The following is an 18,145-nucleotide window of genomic DNA, read 5'->3' on the forward strand; positions in this document are numbered from 1 at the left end:
AAAGAGATGTCCCATCTTGATGCCCAGTAAGTATAATCGCTTATGTATCCCTCAGCCTCCTAAAGAAACTGTCTCCTATTGGTGGAAATTGAACCCAAAATCCTTTGGTTTGCCTTGGTGATCCTGATGGTTGCTGACAGCAATTAGCAGAGAGAAATTTCCTTGTAGAAAATTGCAGAAATTGGATGATTCTCAATTCAATATGTTTAACTCTGGAATAGAAATTTGTAATATAATATTTCTAGATGATGACCAAACATCCATATGGATTTCCAAACCCAAAATATTTACTAGAGAACTCAGTATCTTCCCCCACAAACCTTTCTTTGTTTCATATATTGGGTAATGACACGAGCCATTTTTCTTACTATCATTTGCCTCTTTCATTCATAGAAAAACACTTAAGGACAAAATGTGTGGGTTACAAATAATGACCATTCTTAGATCTCATCCTTAAAGAACTTGGGTTAGAAGGGGAGACAAGATGTATGTATGTAAGTGGAGTAGGAAAGCCTTGAATGCTGCATAAAAGTTTGTGCAAGACCATAGAAGAAAAGAGATGATTGATGCTTAAGTTGTTTGCAGTTTGAGGAAGGGATTGGGAGCAAGAGTTGAGGGAGTAGGTGTGAAATTGAAAAAAAAATTTTTTGGTTTCAGAAAAAGTGGAGAAAAACAAGAAAATGATGACATTGGTGTACAGATGAAATCATTAGGAGCCCAGCTGTTTTTTACTTTGTGAACAGAACATTAAATTTTCCAGATCTATTATTACCTTAATGTATGACTAAATAATTGATTATTATAATCTGTTTTTGCAACTGTCAATTGAAACTCATAACCTACTTGAAAGGAAAGAACTAATACAGGAAAGGCACTGTAAAAAGTATTTTTTGATTAAAAAAAGCATCTGCTGCTGCTAAGTCACTTCAGTCGTGTCCGACTCTGTGCAACCCCATAGACGGCAGCCCACCAGGCTCCCCCGTCCCTGGGATTCTCCAGGCTAGAACACTGGAGTGGGTTGCCATTTCCTTCTCCAATGCATGAAAGTGAAAAGTGAAAGTGAAGTCGCTCAGTCGTATCGGACTCCTAGCGACCCCATGGACTGCAGCAGGCTCCTCCGTCCGTGGGATTTTCCAGGCAAGAGTACTGGAGTGGGGTGCCATTGCCTTTTCTGAAAAAAAATGCATCTAGGAATGCCATTAAGGAGATTCAAAATCTGTTAATAGGTGGAACATGAAAAACAGAGGTAAGAAAAGATAGTTATAGGTCAACAAAAATACCTTTAAAAAAAATAGCATTGCTGTACTAAGGTCTCAATGCTGTCTTTCTCTCATTTTTTTGTTTAAAATATTTATTTATTTATTTGGCTGTACTGGGTCTAAGATGTGGCACTCGGGATCTCTAGTTGCAGCATGTGGGATCTAGCTCCCTGACTAGGCCCCCTGCATTGGGAACACAGAGTCTTAGCCACTGGGAAGTCCCTCTCTCATGTTTTAGAGGGTTTTTTTTTTTTTTTAGGAGACTTTGTTGTGAGGTGGTTAAGCTAGGTAGTGAGGTGATTAAGCTAGGTAGTGAGGTGATAAAGCTAGGTAGTGATTAAACTAGGTTGCCTAGGTTGAAATATTAACATTTTTTTAGTCCTGTGACCTTGTTGCCTCTTTAACTTCTCTGTGCCTCATTTTTTAATGTGTAAAATGGGGATAATAGTCATGTTACACATCTACTAGAACTTTGTGAAAAATAAATAATACATACATATGTACATAAATGACTTAAGTTTCTCACAGCAGAACCTGGCATGTAAGAAATGCTCAGTAATTGCTAGATATTTTTGTGTGTGGCATCTCAGTGTATTTTAGGTATTATAATAATTATAAGACTTATTTTATAGAATACATTACTTATGAAAATTACTGCTATTTTAGGAAATCATTACTGCTACCTAGTGCCTTATAATTTTTCAGTGTTTTATGATCACTATGGCAAATTCACTGGTTATATGAAAGTAACTTTCAACTTGTTTTTAGTGGGAACAAAACATTTAACAAACCAATGGTTAAGTGCCTTTTGAATTGGATATAAAGTTTTAAAAAAATACGAAATTCAAATTGAATTTGATTCTTGTATTTAAGGAGCTTTCATGTTAGGACAAATATAAAACAGGATGTAATGATATGGTATTTGATTCAGACTAAGTACTTAGAAATGTTAAGAGGGAAGAAATGCTCCATACTAAATTCTCATAAAAGACAGTGTAGATGAAGTGGCATTCCACTGGGCCTTAAAAAATTACTGGATCTTGGACTTGTACTGTGAGGGAAAGTTAGGAGGAGGCTTTGAAGACAAACAGCAAGGATTTAGAGGCAAGATAATTCAGTTTGTACTTTATAGGAACAGGATATGATTCAGGTTCACTTGGATATAATATTCATTTGGGAAGTTCTGGGAAATACAACTGGATTAGATTGTGGCAGACTTGGAGTGGCAAACCAGAGGCTTTGTTTAGAAATGCATTTTTCTAAGCTGCAGAAAATATTTATATATTTGTTCTCTAATCTTGCTTGTTATATCATCTCTTACATCTAAGTAGGATAGTATTTTGAATGCTAGAAAGAAAATTAAGTCTCTGTATAACAACAAAAAAAGACAATTTTCTTTAAAACAACAAACATTTATTTATTTATTTTTGGCCGTGCTGGGTCTTCGGTGCTCTTTGGACTTTTCTCTAATTGCAGGGAGTGGGGGCTCCCCTCTAGTTGCAGTGCACAGACTTCTCATTGCAGCGGCTTCTCTGGAGCATGGGCTCTAGGGTGTGCGGGCTTCAGTAATTGTGGCTGCTGGGCTCTTGAGCACAGGCTCAATAGTTGTGGTGCATGGGCTTATTTGCTCTCAGGCATGTGGGATCTTCCTGGACCAGGGATCGAGGTGAATTCTTTACTACTGAGCCACCAAGGAAGCCCGACATTTAAACCATATTGTTCCTCGGTAATAGAGTATTAAAAGTCTAGAAATATAAAAATCCGTTCTTAGAATAGTATGGTCTATTTGCTATAATACTTTTTTTTGTAACACAAATTAACTTCTGTAACTGGTACCTATGGGATTGATGTCAGAATAATGGGGAAGTAGCATTTGTTTTAAAATCATCTTTCCCAGCATATTAATACTTCAAAGCAGTCAAGAACAAACTCTCTCATAGTTAAAGGGAAAGCCTTAGTAATTCAAGAAAATACTCGAAAAACACTGAAAGTTCCACAGAAGTAAAAAATGGTGGCTTCAAGAACAGTTCCACATGCCACAGGGTTAAGCATTCTGGTGAAGCAGTGAGTGTAGACAGAAGCTGTAAAGACATTTCTTTTTGCATTAAGAACTTTGGTGAAGAAGTCTACATCCTGGATTGTATTTTTAACTTCATTGAAATTCTGCTCTTCAGAGTGCATATAACACAGTAGGAAGCAGGAGCTCCAGGATTTAAAGAGGCCTCAAAGAGTAGAAGATCATGATTCTAGGGGTAAATTTAAGTAGAGATATAACTGTGCTAGTATTTTTTTTTTTTTTTGTGCTAGTATTTTTTTAAGGACTTCTCATTGTTTTAGGTAGGACTTTGATTACACTGACTTTGAGTAGTCTGCCTTTATTTTTATCCATGAACTCTGTTATTTGTAGTAGCAGCTTTTCTAGAACTCCAGGCTGGTCACTTCACCATGTGTATATCATATTATAGCAGAAAAGGCTCTGCCATGTTTTAAAAGCAGTAAATTAATAAAGGAATTGTTGCCCTGAATTTTCAGTTTAATTATCTGACAAAGCCTTGTGTGCTGTGGTTACTGAAATCCACCACAACTCTTGAAATTTATACATGGTGTTCTCCTTCACTCAATTTCAAGTTGAGAATGTTCCCATTCTAATTTTAAGGGAAATTTACGTTTGAAGTTTGTGCTAAATCAAGTATTTTTATGTAGTAAGTCAAAACACCTCTAAATGGACTGTGCTGTTTGACTATGCTTGGGTAGTGAATTTTTGTCCTTAAATGTTTTTGATCAGAAGTTTGATCACAGAAATTTTGGTCAGACATAAATTTAACTTTTGAAACTGTCAGGATGTTTGTACAAGTTTATTAACATAGAAAATACCTACTCACTCCTAAAACTCATTCTTTATTAGAGGAATCTCAGTTCCAAATGGGCTTGATCTCTTCCTTTTCATAAGACAGAGTGTAGTCTTTTAATTTCATTTAGCTGTTGACTTTCTGAAGTATTCATTTCTGAAAGATTTTGAATAGAAATGTATTTAGCATTCCATTCTTACTGACCAATACTAAGTACAGCCTATTTCTGCTTTTGAACAAGTAAAATCAATGAACTTTAAAATAAGGCTTAGTTGGCGTTGCTTTTATAGGGATGGAAATCCATACTTTAAAATTTTGTTACTGATATGGTTTATTTAACCTCCATATTTTTGTACATATTTTCATAAAAATGTGTTTGTGCTATATTGCTATTTAGCATTTTGGGGATCTTTATTTTAAAATAAAACACTTTTTTTTTCATTACAGAAAGACCCAAATGGGACCAGTACTTTGCCAACTGAAAGTTCTCTTCTACAAGAAATTGAAGTACAGAATGAGGAAGTAGCAGCTTTTTGTCAATCCATTACAAAGTAAGACATTTTTCTTTATAAATTAAAGGTTATTCTTATTAAATAAGTTTTAAAAATTTAACTTCAAAACCAGCTTAGTGCTAAAAATTCTAAAATTTTAAAATATTTTCTCTCTGTCGCTAAAACATCAAGACAGTTAATTGGTACGTTAACACAAACTACACTTGAACCTGTTAAGTTTCTGAGTATTTAGAAGGAAAAATTAAGGTCAGTCAGTAGACTTCTGATACTATATTGCTGAGGGAAAATATGGCTTAAATGTAGAAGTTTCTTTAGAATTAGAAAATGTTTTTTTTTTTGTTGTTATAAGGAGACTTAATTTTGCTGTCAACTTTCTAGCATTCAAAATACTGTCCTATTTAGATGTAAAAGATGCTATAATAAGCAAGATTAGAGAAGCAAACTTATTCTCTGAAGGTTATAAAATTGCCTTTCTGAAATGTTCTTTTAATCTTAAATGTGTCCAGTGTCCTTAGTATATGAAGAAACTGAGACTTGGAGAAGTTACCTGCTAAAGTTCACGTTACTCAGCTAGTCGTAACAGAGCCAGGTCTCCATCCTCCGGTTCAGTGTGTTTTCTTTCCGTTATATTACTATATTAGTCAGTGCAAGAAACCCACCTTAAACTAGCATAAATCAAGAAAGGTTATGTATTGATTCATGAACCCATATAGTAGAAAGGGGATGGGGCAGAGCTCAGTGACAGCAAGATCCAGGAATTCACACACTGTAGTTGATGCCTCCTCTCTTTGGACTTTGCTTCCTCCCTTTTCTCCCCCTGCCCTTTCACCATGCTTGTTTACTTCTATTTACAGATGGGGTTTTGAAGCCACTGATAGCTTAGACTTGGTATTCCAGTGGTCTTGCTGGCAGAAAGGAAAGAGTCCTTTCAGCCAGCACCAGATAGAAAAATCCCACGGAAGGAAAGAGTGGACAACAGACATTGCAGCCAACAGGGTGAGATCTGTTATCAGAAGAAGGAAAAGTAGATCACTCCTGGAAGATTTATTTTATTTTATTTTTAAATTTATTTTGTATTGGAGTATAGCCAATTAACAATGTTGTGATAGTTTCCAATGAACAACAAAGGGACTCTGCCATATATATACATTCTCCCCCAAGCTCCCCTCCCATTCAGGATGCCACATAACGTTGAGCAGAGTTCATGGGCTCTACAGTAGGTCCTTGTTGGTCATCCATTTTAAATATAGCACTGTGTACATATCCATGCCAAAGTCTATCCTGTCCTCTCAACCTTCCCTTCTAGTAACTGTAAGCTCGTTCTCAGTCTGTAAGTCTGTTTCTGTTTTGTACGTAAGTTCATTTGTATTGTTTCTTTTTACGTTCCACATACAACGGATGTCATATATTTCTCCTTTAACTTACTTCAGTCAGAATAACGCTAAGTCCATCCATGTTGCTGCAGATGGTGTTATTTCATTCTTATTAATGGCTGAGTAATATTCCATTGTATATATGTACCATATCTTCTTTAGCCATTCCTCTGATGGACATTTAGATTGCTTCTGAGCGATTTATTTTGAATCCAGTATTTTCCCATTGTGGTTTAAGCAAAGCAGAATTTGGAATTCCTAGATCATTTTTGAGTGTATTCATCATTTTTATTATAAGGGGCTTATTAATATTAAACTAGACTTTCTAGATCTTTGGTAATGTTTGATTACAGTTCTGTCTTTCCTGTGTATCACTTTCTAACCAGCATTCTTTTTTCTTCAGAATACCTTAAGGGAGAAAGAAGAATATCAGTAGAGTCACTGTTTCTTTCCTGTGCAAAGGTTACTCTTAACTGGATTTTTTAAACTCACATTTTTCAGTAGACATTTAAAATAGACATTCAGCGACTTAGAATGCAAATTGCATGTATCAGAAATTACCTATGCCTTTATGCCACATATGCATACCATTATGTGTGTGTGGTTAAGAATTTGGAAATAATCTTTTAATGGTTTGAAATTAATCTGATAAATGTTCATCCAGTTCCTTTACTTTTCTCTCCACACAAGCCCTATTAGACTGTGTTGAGTGACTATTGCATTTAAATTTTGCATGTTGAGAAATTAGGCTTTCTGTGATCTGCCTTTTTTTCCTGCATTTGAACCTTATTGTTATTTACATAAACTCTGCCACTAAGCTGATCTTTTTTATTTATATGCATATGCACACACACACACACACACAGATGGCTTATGAATATTAAAACCTCAGATGAATTAGAATGTTATTTCTGTTAGTTAGAGTGGGATTGTAACAAATATTTCCCAGAAAAGGCAGAGGTGTTTTGAAGTTATGTTCTAGAAAATTCTCTGTTCCCCTCTTGACCTTGGAGATTGGAGTCAGATATCACTTGAAGAAATTAATGGCACTTTCTATTTTTTCCAGTATGCAGATTTTAAAAACAAGTATTTATACTCTTAGTTAACTCCTTATTTTTTTGAAATCTCCTAAAATGATTATTTTAGTTCAACTGTGATATTAGTGTGAAATTGTCATTATGGTATTTGTTTATAGTTAAGCCTACTATAAATAGAATTTAGTGCCAGTTCTAGACCTTGTTTTTTTGCTCCTGTGAAATTAGGGAATTGGATTAGTGACCTCCAGGGTAGCTTTCAGTTTAAAGTTCTGTGAAATACTTTGATTCAGGACATTGCATTTTTAAAATTTTTATTTCTTGTTTTCTTGACTTTCACACTCATCATAATTAACAGAGCTTGCTGTGTCTACCAGTTACTTAGGTCTCCAGAGAAAGTACTGAGAGGAATGTTAGATACCAGTGGAAATTTTTGCTGCTTCATTTCTGGTCTTCTAGGACAAGATGAGTACTATACTTTACATTTGTCATTCTGAGTAGCCTTTAGTTCCCTTTCTTTATTTATGGTTCCTATCTGATATTTATAATCTAAAAAGTGTCTTGAACCCGAGGAATCAAGGACTTTACCTCTGCATTTAGTTTATTTTATTCTAAATAATGCTGACTCAACTTTCTTATAAAGTAATATCAATTTAATTGAAAACCCTCACTTTTATATTTACCTTTTAAAACCCTCATTTTTATGTCTTCTGTCTTTCTGGTTTGGTTCTGTCTATATGTAACCTTAACTTGATAGCACATAGTATGAAATAAACCATAAAGGATTTTGGTATTTGCATAAAGATAATGAATTTCCTGAGCTATAGAGCCACATTAAGCAAACAAAGCCATTGCTTTGGTGATGATAGGGAAATGGACCCTGAATATTCATTGGAAGGACTGATATTAAAGCTCCAATATGTTGACCACCTGATGCAAACAGCTGTTTCATTGGAAAAGACCCTGATGCTGGGAAAGATGAGGGCAGGAGGAGAAGGGGGCAGCAGAGGATGAGATGGTTGGATGGCATCACCGACTCAGTGGCCATGAGTTTGAGTAAACTCCAGGAGATAGTGAAGAACAGGAAAGCCTGGTGTGCTGCAGTCCATGGGGTTGCAAAGAGTTGGACACAATTTAGCGACTGAACCAGGGAAATGGATGGTTTAAAGAAAATGAAAATTAGTATTAAAAAATGCTCTTTGTAGGTACTTAAGAACATCAAACTACAATGTGTGGTTTAGAGTATTCATAAAATACTTTATCTAGTCTATTATATATAAAGTGAAAATTTACTCAGCAATTATCAGTTTACTAATTGATAATTAGTAATCTTCTTTTGTATATTTAAAAGTTCAGTTACAAACAGAACAAAAGAAGCCACAACTTGAAGCAGTCTGTTACCATCTTAGTTTCTTCTCAGTTCTTTTCCTTTTTTTAAGGTTTATTTGTTTATTTCTGGGTCCTCATTGCTGCACTTGGGCTTTCTCTAGTTTCAGGTGGAGGCTACTCTTTGTTGCGGTGTGTGTGTAGACTTCTCATTGTAGTGGCTTCTCTTGTGGAGCACAGGCTCTAGGGTGTGCAGGCTTCAGGCTTCCACAGTTGGAGCACATGGGCTCTAGAGCACAGGCTCAGTAGTTGTGGCACATGAGTTTAGTTGCTCTGAAGCATGTGGGATCTTCCCAGTTCAGGGGTTAAACCCATGTCTTCTGCATTGGCAGGTGGATTCTTTACCTCTGGGCCACCAGGAAAGCCCCAAGTGTAACTTTTATCACTATAATTTTTGTTCAGGAAATTCTCATTTTCTGAGTTATCAGGAATTTCTGATTTTTCTTTTATCATCCTTAATGGTTTCTGAAAATGGTATCCTTCCTTGGATATAAAGTTTGTGGGGTTTTTTGTTTTGTTTTGTTTTGTTTTAACCATTACATATATAAGTTAGAGGGAGAAGGCAATGGCACCCCACTCCAGTACTCTTGCCTGGAAAATCCCATGGATGGAGGAGCCTGGTAGGCTGCAGTTCGCAGGGTTGCTAAGAGTTGGACTCGACTAAAAGATTTCACTTTCACTTTTCACTTTCATGTATTGGAGAAGGAAATGGCAACCTACTCCAGTGTTCTTGCCTGGAGAATCCCAGGGACGGTGGAGCCTGGTGGGCTGCTGTCTATGGGGTTGCACAGAGTTGGACACAACTGAAGCGACTTAGTAGCATATTAGTTAGCTATGGATTTGCTGTGAGTATCTTATTTCATACTGTAGGAAATGAGAATACCAAATATGTGAGAAAAAATAAAAATCTTAGGCTAGATCCTATGAAGGTTTTGTCGTGTTGCAGGGGCACGTGTTGCTTGACAACAAGCAAATATTTGAAGATAAAGTGTCCACATCTAAAGGTGCATTTCCAGTATCAATTTAAGTTTATTACTTTGTTACCTTTTTTCAATTATATTTCTTTTTAATATTGGATCCTTTGTGGCACTTAAGATCACAGTGCAGAAACCTGATTTATTCATTCACTCATTCATTCATTCAACAAGATTTTTATAGCACTGACCATGTACTAGACACTATTCTGAATGTCCTTAAAAACTTAATTTACATAATTCTCACAACAAACCCATGAAGTTAGTATTATCCCCAGTTTATAGAAGAGGAAACTGAAGCAACAAGGTGATTTGTAACTTAAGATTATACAGCTAGTAAGTAGTAAAATCAGGATTTCAAGTTGAGTAGACTGACTATAGAAACTGTGCATGACTATAGAAGCTGTGCAACTTACACTTGTTGCCTCTTCAGAACCTTTCTTATTGTCAACTCAGACTGTTTTATTCTGTTCCAATCACTTGATTATTTTAATCTCTACATGGTAGTGAATAGATAAAACTTACAGCATTCATTCCATTTACAGCCCTCTGAAAAGAAGATGTGAGGATTGGAACTTGTCCTCTAACTTCCAGAAGAAAGTCAGTTAAAGGAAGTCCACAAGTTTAAAGAGGCATCAAATCCTCCTTTGTCTTCAGATAATAGAAGGGCTATCTGGAGATGAGCTGTACACCTGGCTCATATATTTAAACTGTTTTGCTACTGTGAATACCAAGAATACTTCACAGACAATTTTTTGCCATTCCCTATTCACTCTGAGGGAATAAAGCCCTCATAGCACAGTAAAAACCCATTGCCTATGTTTTTCTATCATGCTAAACAACCAAAATCAATATGTAAGAGAAAGGACGTTAGAAGAAAAGATTTTTAAAAGACAACAAATTTTCTATCCTTCTGGCAGTTACAGTTTAGGGCTATCACCTATATCATGGTTCATTAAAAATGTATCATTTTGTGAAATTACACTGCTTAACAAAAAATCAGAAACAGAAACTCATTTAATGTTGTGTATCCAGTGTGTGCTTGGTTAATGTTGATAGCATTATGTTGAAGTACTTAATCTCTTTTCTTGGATTCCTTTCATTTAAAAGGCAGACAGGAGTCCATTCATTGCTTTTCTCCTGAGCTGCTCTAGAATTGGACAAAAACACAGAACTGAATGGCTGTAAGCATGCAAAGCCTTATTCAGGGCTCTCAAATGCAGCTTTCAAAAGAGAATTTAATTTCTTCTTTTTTGTTACTAGATTGAAGACCAACTTTCCATATACCAATCATTGCACAAATCGGGGCTATTTGTTAAGTCCAGTCACAGTGCAAAGAAACATATGTGGAGAAAATGCTAGCGTGAAGGTCTCCATTGAAATTGAAGGATTTCAGCTACCAGTTACCTTTACATGTGATGGTAGGTTCATAATTCCCAAACCATCTTGTTTTGCTCTTATTAGGAAGAAAATGTTTAATATGTTAGTGTTATTCTTTTAATAAAGTGACTCTTTTGTCATTAGGTTTGTGTGTGTGTGGTAAAATATGCATTAGTTATCCTTTTCCAGAAATTGGCGTTCATATGGGTAGTTTGTTGGTATGGATTAGTGAGAAAATTTACCTTTATAACTACATATTTCTTTGAAAAGTGTTGAGTATCTTCGTTAATCAGTGGCTCTTGGCCAAAACCTGAAAGCATTAGCTAGAAAGGTTAATTATGTTCTTATTCCTTATATTCTAAAAGAAGACTTATTCTTTTTAAACATCCCTTAAATTTTGATTTAGGGAATCATTAAAGTATTCAGTAAGAATTAGTACTAAAATTGAAGGAAATAATGGTCCATAACTTCTTGATTGAAATAAGCATTGATAAGCCTTGATAGCAAGTGTTTTAATTTGTATCAAAGTTTTACTTGATATATCAAGATTTGATTCATTTTAAAAATATATCAAATGCCTATTGTTTGGCTCTATAAATGTGCACTTTTATAATGTACATCTGTGTTAAGAAATGTAACCATATTATGGTAGAAGTGCTTTGTGTGTTTAAATGATAACTGTTATGTGTTCAGAAATGTAGCTCTTGTATTAGATAGATAGAGGTTTTATGGCCTTTTCTGTCAAGCTATTGATTTTCATGAATTTTGAATATAGTCATTGTCTTCTAAAATAAGAGCTCTAAGTATAGAAATAGGTTACTTGTAATGGTTTATTATCTTGGTATCCAGCTATTGCAGAGTATGGTAATTAAATAATAGGTCCTACTTGCTATATTTTTATTCTTTATTGGAAAATTTACCAGGCAAATGTCAGCTATTTAAAATGGTGATTCTTTTTCCTTATAATTTGGTTTAAATAATTGCTTGCTAGGTACTGCTAAATGTTATCCTCTTTGGAGGAGTCTGTAAAACAGAGGTGTGTTTCTTAGCTTAGATTTGCCCTGTCTAATACAATAACCACTAGCCATATGTGGGATTACTTGAAATATGACTAATATAAATTGAGATGTTCTATAAGTGTAAAATACACACTGGATTTCAAAGACTTAGTTTGAAAAGAGAATGTAAGATATCCTATTAGTAAATTTTAAATACCAGTTGCTATATATTGAAATGACATTTTAAATATATTAGTTTAAATAAAACATATTATTGAAATTAGCTTCTTCTGTTTCTTTTTACTTTCTTCAATGTGACTACTAGAAAACTTTTAATTATATATGTGACCTGCATTATATTTCTCTTATACAGTACTGTTTTAGACTGTGAGAAATAGTCTGAATAGGTATATACTTCAGAGTTAAATGAGTAAAATGAAAATAATGACTAACTCTTTTACAGTGAGTTCTACTGTAGAAATCATTATAATGCAAGCCCTTTGTTGGGTACACGATGACTTGAATCAAGTAGATGTTGGCAGCTATGTTCTGAAAGTTTGTGGTCAAGAAGAAGTGCTACAGAAGTAAGTTTTTTCATTTAATTACTGAGCAATATTTTTGGAAATTTCATTTTAATGGGTTAGATTAAAAAATTTTTTCAAGTTAAATTTATAATCTAAAGCCACATTGGGTTCCAGTGAATTGATTTGTTGGGTCAATTAACTTATATTGAGATATGCAGTATCTGACATGATCTTGCCCTTAAGAAGCTGATAGTCTTAGATGGGAAGAATGGTGGGTAATTGGTTGACAGATGAATTTAATTTTTTTCTTTCTGCAGAGGCAATAGTTACTTCATTATGAACTCCATTTTCCTTTTGTGGCATGTAGTATTTCTTTAGCTACAATGTTTCGCTGTGATTTCCTTTTAGTTGCCTGAAAATATTATATGAATCTTTTTCTGAACCTACCAGGAATTCTCTGTCCCTGTTTTTTCCCCTTCTTTGTCTTCATCTTCTTTCTTCTTTGCTTTAACTCTTCTCATGTAGAATTATTCCTCTATTTAAATGCTCTTATTTGATTTAAAAATCTTTATTTTGTCATCCTCTTCAATTTCTGATGCATAAACAATTTATATTTACTCTCTTATTATTTCTAATTTGAGGAGAATAATGTTGATGAATAACTAATATATTTTAACAGTAATCATTGTCTTGGAAGTCATGAACATATTCAAAACTGTCGAAAATGGGACACAGAGATTAAACTACAACTTTTGACCTTCAGTGCAATGTGTCAAAATCTGGCCCGAACAGTAAGTGTATACTCTATACTGAATTGCATTTGGTTGAATCTGAATAACTTTGTTAATCAGCCAGTCTGCAGTTTGTACCTTCTTTAAGAGATTTGGGTTTGACTGCAAGTGAGGAACTCTGTATTTACTTCCTACGGAAGTCTTTATAGCAGCTGGGGGGCAACTTTTAATCATGGAGGTTTAGGTAGCATAATACTCAGAGCTGGAGGCATGTGTGAAAATCAAAGTTTTATAAGAGTTTGACTTGTAATAGTTTTATACAAGTTGCACAATGAAAACATCAGCATCAGTCAAGGAGAACTGAGGAAAAAAAATTTTGAATGCTAAATATGGATTGGGGGGAGAAAAAGATACATATTGACATTTGCACCAAACTGAGGAAAATATATTATTTTTCACCACATGAAAACTAATCCTCTGTTCTAAAAGTATAGTACTTTATTTTGAGGTTAAAGCAAAACAGAATATAAGAATTTAGGCCATTTTATTTCTTGATGAATTTTAATATGTAGAGAGAGATAATCTTTCTTCATTTGGTAGACTTTGGGGAAGAAAAATATCTGTCATTTCTGCTATCTCTTTTCTTTATTTTCCTTGGTTTTGCTCCTATGCTAGGTAGAGTTTATTTCACTTGGGTGAAAACTGTTTCACAAAATTCAGTACATTTTATCATATCATTAGTAACTTTTTTTTCAGTTTCCTAAGGAGCGATGTTCTTCAGTACTTTGCATAGTAAGGGTTATGGTTGAAAAGACTAGAACCTCACTTATTGAGGGTGAGGTAGAAGGAAATTTGATTATCATTAGAAAATATAATGCAGAAATTTAGATGATCTCTTCTCATCTGGTTCCCACCTCACCTTCATTTGGCTGTCAGCCATCTTTAAAAGTGTTTTTAGCTCTCCATTCTCTATCTATAGAACAGAAGTGGTTTTCCTTTGAAAAAATTTACATATCAGAAACTAGACTTCAAAGTATTTATGTTTTTTCCACTTAAAAAACAGGTTTTTTAGAAGACAGTCACTTTTTTGAGTCAGTTATAAATATTTAAAGCCTCAGTTCTGAAAAATCACTTTCTTTTCAAGAGTTTATCATATGCTTAATCCTGTTTAACTTGGCAACAGAAAGACTAATGGATTTCATTATTTGATAAATGTTTGTATGTGTTATTTAGGCAGAAGATGATGAAACACCTGTGGATTTAAACAAACACCTGCATCAAATAGAAAAACCTTATAAAGAAGTCATGACGAGGTGTGGCATCTAAAACATTAATTTCATATTTTCAAACTTTACTTTTGGATGTGAATGCATTTATTTTGGTAAATAAAACAATCATTCTTGTATATAGTATCTTTCAGCCACAATAACTGTTCTTCATTTTAGACATCCTGTTGAAGAACTTTTAGATTTGTATCACAATCAAGTGGAGTTGGCTTTTCAAATTGAAGTAAGTTCTAATTCATATTTTGGCATGATGGTTTAAAGATTCTTTTCTCTGTATTCTCTTAAATACTAGTGTTGAAATTGGATTAAATATTTTAGAAGGACTATTTAAACTATTTTCTTGATGTTGCTATTTGAGAACTTGTTTTCTGATCCAACATATTAATAGAAATTTAGTACTTGGGTTACTTCAGCTTTATTACTAGGAGGAACCTTCAGTTCAATTCAAAAAGCATTTATTGAACGCTTGCTAGATGCTGGGGTTATGAAAATGAATGACCTGAGCCCCACCTACCAGGAACTTAAACAGAGACTTAAATAGAATTTCAGTATAGTAAATGTAGAATAGGGGTATGCATTGAGGTTTTTTGAGAGATCAAACAAGGGCACTTTTCCAGTCAACTTGAGAGTTCAAGGAAGAGGCCTCTAAGAAAGGATGTTGCCAAGTCTTAAATGGTATGAGTTAGCTAGAAGATAGTTGGAAAAGGCATGTGAACAAAAGTATATAGGTGTGAAACATACGGGGAAGTATAAGCACTTATCTAATACAGAGTATGAAGTGAAGATTGAAAGATGACATTGGCGATAGGCCAATATAAATTACCACCCTGTAATCCATATTATGTTTTACTTTATTCTCCAGATCAGGGGGCTGTGTACAGTCTACTTCCAATTCTTGTAAAGAAAAATTTGGCGGGGCACAGCCACATCCATTTGTTTACATGTTTTCTATGACTGCATCTGTGCTCTAATACTAAAGTTGAGTAGTTGGGACAGAGACCATATGCCCTGCAAAGCCTAAACAAGTTACTATTTTCATTTTATAGGAGATGTTTGCTGACCCCTTCTGTAATCATTTAAGGTGTTATTTAAGGTGTTGTAAGCTGAGGGTAGGAAGTGGAGTAGGGTAGAGTGGTTGACTTGTGTAATCTTGAACTTTGAAATCCCTCTGCCTAAACGAAGTTAAATTTAGGGTTGCCAGGATTGGTCTCAGGGAGACTACTTAGGCAAGACTTTTTATAGATCTAGGTAAAAGACAGGCTTCCCTGGTGGCTCAGTGGTAAAGAGTCCACCTGCCAATGCAGGAGATGTCGATTCAGTCCCTGGGTCAGGAAGATCCGGTGGAGAAGGAAATGGCAACCCACTCTAGTATTCTTGCTTGAGACATCCTATGGACAGAGGAGCCCGGTAGGCTGTAGTCCATGGGGTCATGAAAGAGTTGGACATGACTTAGTGACTAAACAACAACAGCAGGTAATATATAATGAGTATGGTGACAGTAAAGAGAAGGGACTGATTAACGATATTTAGGAGATAAAATTGGTTAGATTTTGATAGGTAATGAGATATAAGTGAAGAAGAAATAGTGTAGGATGACTTCCAGATTTCTAGCTACTAGTAAATATTTTTTATCAGTATATAATTAGGTCAATTTATTTAATAGATATTTACTGAATTCTCTCTCAAGTCACTGTTGTAGGTGTTGAGCATATAACAGTGGACAAAAGAAACTGTAATCCTTGCCCTTTAGAGAATTTACATTCTAGTTAGAGGAAACAAAAGTTTAGTAATAAACTGGCAAGGTATATATCAGGTGGTAAGTGCTGTTAGAGAAAGATAAAGGGGGAGGGTAATGTTGCAATTTCAAATAAGATAATCAGAGAAGGGCTCATTGAGAAAACGAATTTGAGTAAATTACCAGAGAAGAGAGGAAGAAGCTACCTGGTTATCTGGGGAAGGGGTATGCCTGGTATATAGAAGGTCTGCCAGGCTAGACTAGAATGAGCAGAGGAGCAAGAGTAGAACCAAATCAGTGAGGAGAGAGAATGATGGCTTAGACCAGAGTGATAGTAGTAAAAGTGATGAAAAGTTAATGCTTAGAAGATTTACAAATAGATTGGATGTAGAACATGAGAGAGACAGATGCATAACTTCAGTATTTTCTACCTGGGCATTTTGGAAGTTTGGAGTTGCCTTTAGTGAGAGGTAGAAAACTGAGAGAGCAGGTTTATGGGGAAGATCTGAACTCGGTTTGGACACTGTGTTTGAGATGACTGTTATTCATCCAAATAGTGATATTGAATAGATAGATGGCTATGAATCTGGAATTTAATGTAGGAGATCCAGGCTGGCGATAATAAACTGGGGAATCATCAGAATATAAATATTTTGCAGCCCTAAAACTGGATGCTGGGAGGGATTGGGGACAGGAGGAAAAGGGGACGACAGAGGATGAGACGGCTGGATGGCATCACTGACTCGATGGACGTGAGTTTGAGTGAACTCCAGGAGATGATGATGAACAGGGAGGCCTGGCGTGCTGTGATTCATGGGATCGCAAAGAGTTGGACACGACTGAGCGACTGAACTGAACTGAAAACTGGATAAGATCACCAAGAAAACCATTGCGGGTAGAGCAAAAGAAGTTTAAGGACAGAGCCATGGGTGTATCTTCCATCTTAGAAGAAAACAAGAAGTCCATATTCCTCTGTAGCAGTCACTCAACTTAGCAAACTTCTTGAAAGTTAATCTGTTTTTTCTCCTTACACTTCCTCTCTTCTCATTTTCTTGTGTACCCACTCCAATCAAGCTTTCATTCTCAACAGTTCTCTGAAACTGCACTTAAGATCATCAAGGACTTCAAGGGTCACGGTTCCAGTAATGAGTTCCTAATCTGTCTTTTTCTCTACTTTTCTATAGTATAGAGTTGATTGTTTCTTCCTTCTTGAAATACTCATATGGCTTCTGGGATATCACATTCTTGGTTCTCCTACTTCCAGTGTCTGCTCTGTTTTCACTCATACTTGTGGCTTTGTGATCTCCTTATCTTCCTGACCTCTAATCATTAGAATGCCTGGGGCTCTCAGTTCTAGGACCTCTTTTCTTCTCTCTGTATTCCCACTGTAGGTGATATTTTTTAATCTGTAGGTGATCTTTTTAGGCTTCCCTGGTGGCTCAGACAGAAAGAATCCACCTCAGTTCTGTCAGTTCAGTCCCTCAGTCATGTCTGACTCTTTGCCACCCCATGAATTGCTGCATGCCAGGCCTCCCTGTCCATAACCAACTCCCAGAGTTTACCCAAACTCATGTTCATTGAGTCGGTGATGCCATCCAGCCATCTCATCCTCTGTCCTCCCCTTCTCCTCCTGCCCCCAATCCCTCCCAGCATCAGAGTCTTTTCTAATGAGTCAACTCTTCACATGAGGTGGCCAAAGTATTGAAGTTTCAGCTTTAGCATCAGTCCTTCCAGTGAACACCCAGAACTGATCTCCTTTAGGATGGACTGGTTGGACCTCCTTGCAGTCCAAGGGACTCTCAAGAGTCTTCTCCAACACCACAGTTCAAAAGCATCAATTCTTCAGCACTCAGCTTTCTTCACAGTCCAACTCTCACATCCATACATGACTACTGGAAAAACCATAGTCTTGATGGACCTTTGTTGAATATGCTATCTAGGTTGGTCATAACTTTTCTTCCAAGGAGTAAGCGTCTTTTAATTTCATGGCTGCAGTCACCATCTGCAGTGATTTTGGAGCCCCAAAATAAAGTCTGACACTGTTTCCACTGTTTCCTTATCTGTTTCCCAGGAAGTGATGGGACTAGATGCCATGATCTTAGTT

At 35.6% G+C, this 18,145-nt stretch overlaps 1 protein-coding gene across 1 annotated transcript in view; it reads left to right on the top strand.

Annotated features, from left to right (window-relative positions):
• Nucleotides 1-18,145, top strand: part of PIK3C2A (phosphatidylinositol-4-phosphate 3-kinase catalytic subunit type 2 alpha) — a 108,241-nt gene that overhangs the window by 43,137 nt on the left and 46,959 nt on the right. Inside the window, exons 3-8 of the mRNA XM_040258259.1 lie at nt 4,556-4,659; nt 10,651-10,808; nt 12,229-12,349; nt 12,969-13,080; nt 14,254-14,333; nt 14,466-14,529. Coding sequence (XP_040114193.1) covers nt 4,556-4,659; nt 10,651-10,808; nt 12,229-12,349; nt 12,969-13,080; nt 14,254-14,333; nt 14,466-14,529 — 639 coding nt within the window. The remainder of the gene's footprint in view (nt 1-4,555; nt 4,660-10,650; nt 10,809-12,228; nt 12,350-12,968; nt 13,081-14,253; nt 14,334-14,465; nt 14,530-18,145) is intronic.

This window comes from Oryx dammah, unplaced genomic scaffold (assembly GCF_014754425.2).
Source record: "Oryx dammah isolate SB20612 unplaced genomic scaffold, SCBI_Odam_1.1 HiC_scaffold_17, whole genome shotgun sequence".
Taxonomy (NCBI): Eukaryota; Metazoa; Chordata; class Mammalia; order Artiodactyla; family Bovidae; genus Oryx; species Oryx dammah.